Source organism: Hoplias malabaricus, chromosome Y (assembly GCF_029633855.1).
Source record: "Hoplias malabaricus isolate fHopMal1 chromosome Y, fHopMal1.hap1, whole genome shotgun sequence".
Taxonomy (NCBI): Eukaryota; Metazoa; Chordata; class Actinopteri; order Characiformes; family Erythrinidae; genus Hoplias; species Hoplias malabaricus.
The window spans coordinates 49,774,324-49,783,062 of NC_089820.1; the positions used below are offsets into that span (position 1 = coordinate 49,774,324).

General features: G+C 39.6%; 1 protein-coding gene across 1 annotated transcript in view; it reads left to right on the forward strand.

Moving 5' to 3' along the window:
• LOC136679215 (nuclear factor of activated T-cells, cytoplasmic 3-like) overlaps nucleotides 1-5,026 on the forward strand; it is an 87,241-nt gene extending 82,215 nt beyond the window's left edge. The window contains exon 10 of the mRNA XM_066657619.1: nucleotides 2,753-5,026. Within this exon, the coding sequence (XP_066513716.1) occupies nucleotides 2,753-2,829 (77 nt within the window). The 3' untranslated portion in view covers nucleotides 2,830-5,026. The remainder of the gene's footprint in view (nucleotides 1-2,752) is intronic.
• The last annotated feature ends 3,713 nt before the right edge of the window (nucleotides 5,027-8,739 follow it).

Consider the following 8,739-nt stretch of genomic DNA (forward strand, 5'->3'; position numbering starts at 1 on the left):
ATGAAAGGCTAATTTCACCAGCATTTGCACATTTCCTTAAGCTGTGATTACTTCTGCATATTGTGTGTGTGTGTGTGTGTGTGTGTGTGTGTGTGTGTACTTGTGAGAGCACACACATTTATACACATAAAATGCTGTGCAAAATTTTAGGCAACTGAGAAAATTAGATTTAAAAAGCTATTTATCTGAGGAGTATGAATTTTATATATAATATCCTAATATTAGAATAAAAGCTAATAACAGTATTACAGTAAGTAATGATATTCTGTGTGTGAATGTGTTGGTTTAACCCTTTCCAAATCATTCCTCAGGGCAGTCCAGTTTTATTTGAGGTTACCATAATATACCCTATTTTTACCAGTTTATAAACACTTAACACTTAAATTGTACATATATATATATATATCTTATCTCATCTTCTTTTGCACTTTTGCACTTGTCCATTTCAGGGTTCAGGGTGTGTATATGTATTATTTTTATATAATAAAAATGCTCTTGAAATGTTTTAGTTTTTCCCCTATTTTGGTTATTGCTAATGTATTGCCCTCAGACCGTAGTCTTTTAAAGTAACCCCAGAGTCATTGTGATGTACATTTAGTACACAGTCATGGGCTTTAGGCTTTGAAACCAGAGAAGCTGTGTTTTGAATTGTCTGCGACAGTGGGTTTAAAGCAAGACAAGCACTTGGTGGTTGAGACAGTGCTTTACAGCTATAGAGCAGTAGGTGGGAGGTCAGAGGTTGTGTGAGTGCAGAGTGTGCGTATGGTTCAGTCGTCTACATCGGCAAGTACAAATTGCTCTGTGTGTGTACTGCTTTGCCTTTAGTGATAATTGTGATTTTTCTATGTCTTACACATTTGGAAAAAACAAGGCTTTGTTAAAACAGAGGGAAATATTTGGGAAACTAGGGAAAGCTAAGTAGTCTTTCTATAGCAGGGTTTACAAATAGACAGAGCGTGGTCCGGGTCTGGACCCACATACTGTCCTTTCCGGACCTCGACCTGTAACTGTTAGGAGCTGTTTTATTTTGAACACAGTGTTACAAGCTATTACGTTCCAGACTTTGGCTTGAGAACATTTTTTCTAACATTTTCTCTAACGTTTCTCTACCTTAATGAATTTTAATTAAGCCCCCGTGTTCTCTAGAATTTTGCTTCATGGAACTGGCAAGAAACACTCATACATGCTTACTCACACATTCACTTACTCACAAACACACTCATGTTTATTAAAATCCTCCACAAACTGCTCTAAATCAATGACACAGTGTTTTCATATTGAAAGTGTTTTTCAGTTGTAGAGGCTTTGGATTAGAGCCTACACTGTGGCTGTCCCTTGTTTCCTTTTCTTGCCCTGCCACCTTTTGTAGGGAGCTCTGGACTAAACGAGTCCAATAGATAGTGGAGGTGGGAGACGATGAGGTGATATTACTAGTTAATATTATTAATATATAATATTCTAAAGATCACTATACTTTGATCGTAGGTGACACACTGATAGGACTTTTTTCTGTTCTGCTTTATGGGCTGGTTAGGGCAGTAGTCATTGAGCATTGGTGGTGTTAATTGACTGGGGGTCTGTAGTCCTAAAGAAGCCCCCCAGTGCCCAGCCTGCTGTTTCTAGGCCAATAAAAGCTGGCAGTATTGGCTCGGCCATTGTAGCACGTGGACATGACAGGCTCCACTAATAGAACATTTGAGGAGAAACAGCTTCAGTTTCAAAGCTGAGATCACAGCTCAGTCAGAGGTGCGTGGCGAGTTATATCATATCTGTCCTTCAGTCTGCTGCAGTACTCCACTCTCTCCACTGCTCCTGGGGCATCTTAAGAGTGATTTTTTTTTTGTTTGTTTTATTTTTTTTTTACAGACCTCTCCCATTGCCCACTAAGCCAAGCCAGTCGGAAACGCACCAAAGGCCCATTTAACATTTTTTAAACTAAGGCCCTGTGCGTCTCAAACAGGTTTTTAAAAGAGGTGTTGGAAGGTATTCATGGAAGACATAAGGCTGCTGTCTAAATTCACACTTTGACACTCTCTTTTGCTGTTTCTCACACTCTAACACAGTTTGTGGCTATGCTGCTGCAACCACTGAATGGAATAGTTCTGCCCGTCTTTCCATTTTGCTGCGAGTGCGTCACGCACCAGAGACTTGAGTTTGTTTGGGTTTTACTTTTCTTCCACTCTCTCTCACTGTTCTGTCTTTCCGTTGGCTCTTAACAGTGTGGTGTTACTCTGCCATGCGCTGCTGGCACCAGCGACAGACACTCAGCACAGCTCAATACTGTCATCTACTGGTCACAAGGCATTAGACATGATATCCTTTAGGTTTTTGGACATCTCTCCAAAATTTCTTCTGAAACGAAGGGAATTTATTGAGCTTTTGTTTCCCTTCAGTGCACTAATAGAATCTAGTCTTCAGGGAAAGCTTTAAACTGCAGTTGGAAGCTTCCTGTTTTAATTTGGTGGCATTATCAAGCACGTAAGTCTGTTACTGGTGTTGGATGATTTGTTCTGGATGAAAAGCACCACTACAGACTTTCCAAACGGTATTGGATAGTGCTTAATCACTTCAGAGAACATAGTGACTGTAGGCTGATGTGCAGCTGCTCCAGAGCATTACATTCTATAGGTCAGTGCTTTTCTGTGGAGATTGTACTGTCTGTGTAAACCCTAGAACACGAGTAATGTGTCTCTTTATATCTTTGCAACTGTTCCTCTAAACAAGCTCTTTTGTGTGTTTTTCTGTTTTCCAGTGAATGAGATCATTGGCAGAGACATGTCTCAGGCTCCGGGGGTCCACGGCTCCTCCACAGCACACAATCAGTCGTAGCCGCCAGCTGCTTCTCCGATGCAGTCAGAGGAGTGTGCGGGTGTGTGTGTGTGTGGTCCTACGGAGTTGTGACTCCTTCAGACTTAGCCACGGAGCTTCCATACACACGTCCAGCCAAGTCACACATGGCACACGGACGGCCCAGCCTCACAGGGCCGAGAACCCCAATCACCTCCTCCGGATCACCAGCCATCAGTGGTTATGAGATGAGAGGGAGGTCCTACAAAGATGTTTGGGGAGAGTGAACACAAACATTCAAGTTTAACTTTGGTACTGTTCCTAATTCACACATTGCTCGGTACATAGCTCCAGTAAGTCAAGTCTCCTGCTCTCTCTGCTTGTTTTTTAACAGTAGTTAAACTCAGGCTTTTTCTTCAAATTGCAAAGATGTTTGGGATCTGCCATTGTCTGAAATAGAGCAACTTATGCAGCCCATGATCTTTATAAGTAAGTGTATGCAATAATAATAAAAAAATAATAATAATAAGTCGGATATTGTGGCGGAACCTGTGCAAATGCTGGTGTCTGGGGATGATCTCAAATGGAACCCTCAACTTTCGCCCCTTTAACAAGCCCAGCCTCAACGCACCATTGTAAAATCAGCACTGTCTCAGAGGCGCCCCCTGGAGGACAAGACAGAGTTCCGCAGACGTGCTAAAAATATGCAACATTCCAGAAATTTGTGTGCTTTTTGAGCTTAGATAAACTTCCCTTCCTCCTCTTCAGGTTGAACAAAATGCCTTATAAACGTAGCAGCTTAAATCGCCTGAAAAAAGCTTTGAGTTGTTTCCTTTCTCTTTCCTCAGTCTGATACTTTCAGAACTTTGTGCTGTGGACCTAGTCTGAATTGTCTAAATCAGGTTTGTGTGATGTTTTTTTTCCATTTTCTGAGTGTAATGAAGCGTGTCGGTCAAAAATAACACCCACAGCACAATGTGTACAAACCTAAACCAGTCTAATTGTTTTTAAAGATATCTATACTTCTGTAGAGGCATAGACAGTAAGCTGATGATTCCAGTGTGCCTTTGAAATGACAATCAAACTCAGATTCAGATCCAGATCCAGATCCAGACAGCATCTCCTGTGAAATCTATTTTCAGTGGTTGCCATACAGAAGCGATTGGGAAAAAAAACACTCTCTCTTTATTCTACAAAATGCTGCTTGTCCACAATCTCTACAATCGACAGCTGTCTACTCTTCAGCACACGTTCCTAACTGCCCTGGGACATGAAGCTGCACTTTGTGTCCCAAATGGACATTGGTGCTGATGAAACCAAACCAGATTTTCCAGTCCAGATTTGGATTTACAGTATGAGCCAGAAAAATATATAGGACTCATCTTAAAGGGGAATTCCACTTCAAAACATCTACTTAAAATGCTTCAGATATAAGCACTAGGATTCACATTGTTCTGAAACCAAATGCTCAATTCTACAGAAAGGTGATGAGTTAGGATTGTTCACAGTTGGGGTGTTGGCATGGACTTTTGTTTTACCAGTTAATCACTAGTTAATTCACCAAATGTCATAAGAGAAAACTGCAATATACACAGTGAAGATTGCTAGCTGAATGGCTCTTACCTGTAAGGCTACTGCTAACCACAATCCCCAGCGATGTAATTAGATCAAATTCCAGCAGATGGGTATATGGTGTCAGGGGATGTACTGTAATGAACCGGTTGTTCGAAGTTTTAAAGGGATTGCGTTGGTTAAACAAGTGTACTCACATAACATTGAATATAAATCTCAGAGAGAATCTCGGTGAGTGAAGCTGAAGATGTGGGAAGTCTGTGGAATTCTCCTTAAGACGAATATTGTGGTCCTTTTTCGTTGCAAATCCTATGAAAATCAGTGTTTGAGCTCAGATATGGGCATACAGCAAGTATAACCCATAGTATGAGAACAGTCAGGACAAGTGGGATACATTTGTATGGAGACTGGTTTTAAACTCAGATCAATGGATTAGGTGCTATCTTTCTGTATGAAATGTATTCGTAGTGGAACTATGTACCAGGACTTTTGACAGTCACAAACCTATGAAAAAATTGTACTGGCTCCTTGCCTTAAAACAAGTTTGGTTTGAGAGGGGTAATAATGTGTGTTTTTCTATGCTGAAGAAACTAGTACAGCCACTTAGATTTTTTTTTTTTTGTCTTCAAGACAGCGGTATTAATGACTCTTATTTTAATTTGAGAAATTGTGTTTGTGGGGGGGGTTGGGGGGTCAGTCGGGGTGAGGGGTCTGCTATGCACTAAAACCTGCCTGTTGCCTTTGAAAAATATAATAAACTAAAAAAGAAAAAGCCTTGATGCCTCTAGATGTAGATGCTAGAGAGAAGCTTAAATGTAGAGTAGTTGCCAGATACTCCTCTGTGTGTGTGTGCGTGTGTGTGTGTGTGTGTGTATGTGCGTGTGAGTGTGTAGTCAGTGAGTACCCAGTAAACTCTTTTTAAATTGGTGAGAAAGCACACAGATATATTTGGACTATGCAAGGAGACAGTAACATGGCGCAATATTTGGCATTGAATTAAAATTGCAGATATGTTTGATATTCAGCTCTTGCTTTTATACATAAGGTCTATATAGATGTAGTTTCTTCTTTAGTGTATGTAAACCCAGTGTAGTGACAGAGGATTTCAATGCTACTTTGGAATATTTAATTGAAACAATCAGATATACAGTAGGAAAGCCTTAACGCGTGTTTAATAAACAGATGTGTTTGAACGTTTGGGTTTGATGTAGGTGTAGCATTTTAATAAACATCCACAATAGGCAAAAATGGGAAAGAAAAAAAAAAAAAGATTCCCGGCATCGCCGTCAAGCACCTCCTTTCATTCTGTTCTTCAAAACCAAAGAGCGAACAATATGTTCCCATTTACACACAGAAGACAACACAGACTCTAGAACTCTATTTTTGATACTTTGAAATGATGGATGTCATTCCTAATGTCGGGGAGAATATATATATATATATATATATATATATATATATATATATATATATATATATATATATATATATATATATATATATATATATAATTTTGCAAAATAAAATTATACATATATACAATTTTGTAAAATAAAAGGGAAATACAAGTTTAGCTGCTGTTTACAGAGCCTTGTATTGTCATTTCTTGTACATTTTGTATTTTAAACTTTTTGTAATTTTTAAGACTGCAGTGCTTTTTTTGAAATTATCCAAAGGGAAGACTTTGCATTGTAGACTCTTCTGATGTAGTGTATTAATAAAAAAACAAAAACAAATGGCTGAATCCTTATTTTCTTTATTCATTCATTCATTATCTGTAAGCGCTTATCCAGTTCAGGGTCGCGGTGGGTCCAGAGCCTACCTGGAATCATTGGGCGCAAGGCGGGAATACACCATGGAGGGTGGCGCCAGTCCTTCACATACACACACACGTTTCAGTCGCCAATCCACCTACCAACGTGTGTTTTTGGACTGTGGGAGGAAACCGGAGCGCCCGGAGGAAACCCACACGGACACAAGGAGAACACACCAACTCCTCACAGACAGTCACCCGGAGCGGGAATCGAACCCACAACCTCCAGGTCCCTGGAGCTGTGTACCACTACCTGCTGCACCACCGTGCTGCCCTCTTATTTTTTTTATTGATACATAATAGAACCTCTGCATTAAAGATGGTAAATGAGACCCAGCAGAACTGTCAGACATTGATTAGCTGCTTGTTTCTCTGGAGTTGCAAACACAGTCGTGGAACTTAAATAACACTTAAAGGAGCCAAAAAAGCACTTTGACTGATTTTGCTGTGGAAGAACTTTTTTCTTTATCCTTATTTTGAGTGAGTGAAAATATACACTCTTCCAGCATATTTATTTTTCATTTTCCATTTGATACAGTTTTAACACCAAATCTACACAGAACACTCGCATTCAAAATAACGAACAAGAAAGAAACCCCTTTTACAACTTGTTGTTTGTGTGTGTAACCAATTTTGGATTGAAAACCAGAGATCTATCAAGAGACGACAATAGAAAATTACTCATCGTTCATCTTCTGATGCTAACCCAAGGCAGTGGGATTGAACCTACAACCCCAGGACACTGGAGCTGTGACACACTGAGACTACCTGTTGCACTGCTGTGCTGCCTAAGCCTTATTTGTAGTTCATTTCACTTGAGCTTCAGCATTGAAGTATAATCCAGTAATGAAACTGACCTTAATACAGATCAGTTTAGCTGCATGTTTAATGTAACAGTAAATTTACTTATAAAAGCAAACAAATGGCAATTACCCATGTCCCTCAAACAAGGCTACGTTTGTGGACATTGTTTATGCTTCATCTTGCAGTAAGGTCACAATTTATACTTCTATTTTCTTTTATTTATTTTTATTTTTTCCTTTATTCTATTAGACCCAATCCTATTTCGTACCTTGCCCCTACCCCTTAGCCCTACCCTTTCAATTTGGTGTCTTGTTGAGTCGAGTGTTAGGGAGTTATGGCCCTTTTATGATTTTTTTCAGGAACAATCTAAATGAAGTGCTGAGACATTACCCAGAAACCCTCAGATGGCTACAAAAGTGACTAGGGTGACCAGACGTGCTCTTTTACCCGGACATGTCCTCTTTTTTAGACCGGGCGGAATTTCACAAACGTCTGGGATTTTGTTTTTCTAGAGTTTACATAGAACTTCGAGAAGCGTTTCGTTCACAAACTAGTCCCGCCCTCTCCTACTCCGATTGGTTCGCTTGAGTGAGAAGGGGGCGTGGTGAAGTAGCCTAAAATGTTCTGATTGGACGGTCTGACTGTAGCGCTACCGTTATTGGTCAATAGCCTTCTCTGTAAACATTTAATTGGTCAGTCTGCACGTCAGTAGTCCTTGTTTACGTCAGGCAAAGCTCATGTACCTACACTCATCTCGAGCAGCTATGCCGAAACGTAAATGTATGTTCTCGGATGAATTAAAAAAGAACTTCCCATGTGTAGCAAATAAAGGTGTAAAGGGCCTAAAAGCACACATAGGTTCAGCTAAGCATACAACGGCAGCGAGGGGCGTGACCTCTTTTTCACCATCTCAGATCTGGTCACCTTAAAAGCGACTAAAGAAGCCTAAAAATACATTTTCTCCTTTAAAAACTAAATGCATTGAATTGTCTTATTTTATTGTAGTTTGAGTATATTATGGCCCTACAAAACATAGAAAACATCAGCATTCTACTTGCAGTGTTTTAAATTAGCTACATCTCAATAAGGGGCGGACTGGAGCTTGAGTTTTGTCTAGCTGTGATGTCTTTAACGCTTCAAAGTCTTATGGAGACCATATTTCCAAGAAAATTCACTTCCTTCTGCTAAATTATTTCTCACATCCTGTTGGCTTTTTAACCAATCATAAATTAAAACAGATATTTGGGATAATTAAGTGTGTTTGTTTGTGTGTGTGTGTGTTATATTTTATTTGATCGGTTAATCAGAAGTTGTGAAGGAAATGTAAGCTTCTGTTCCAGGCTTTAGACGTGTGTGATTTTGATATTCCACTGTTGCCATAGTAACACAGGAAAATAATTGTTTCCTGATTTTTTTTTTTTTTTAAACAGGCCATTATTTAGGGTTGCCCCGTTTTTGCAGGGGAAGATTGTAACCACTTCAAATTGTGTCTCCAAGAGGTAAGTATCAAAGACACCCAAAAACAAGAGGTAAGGTTAAATATATGAAATGGTAATGGGCCCAGAAAACCAGCCCTTCTTGTTCAGATATGAAAGATAAGGCTATGTTCAGCAAACACACATGATGTGTCACTTGTGATGACCTAATGCCATTATCAACATAAATTCCACAGCAACCGCGCCACTTCTCATTTCAGTCTAAACAAAACACTGGCTCAGCAAAGAAGAGAAAGAAAAAAAAAAAAAGAAGTCAGATTTTTCAGA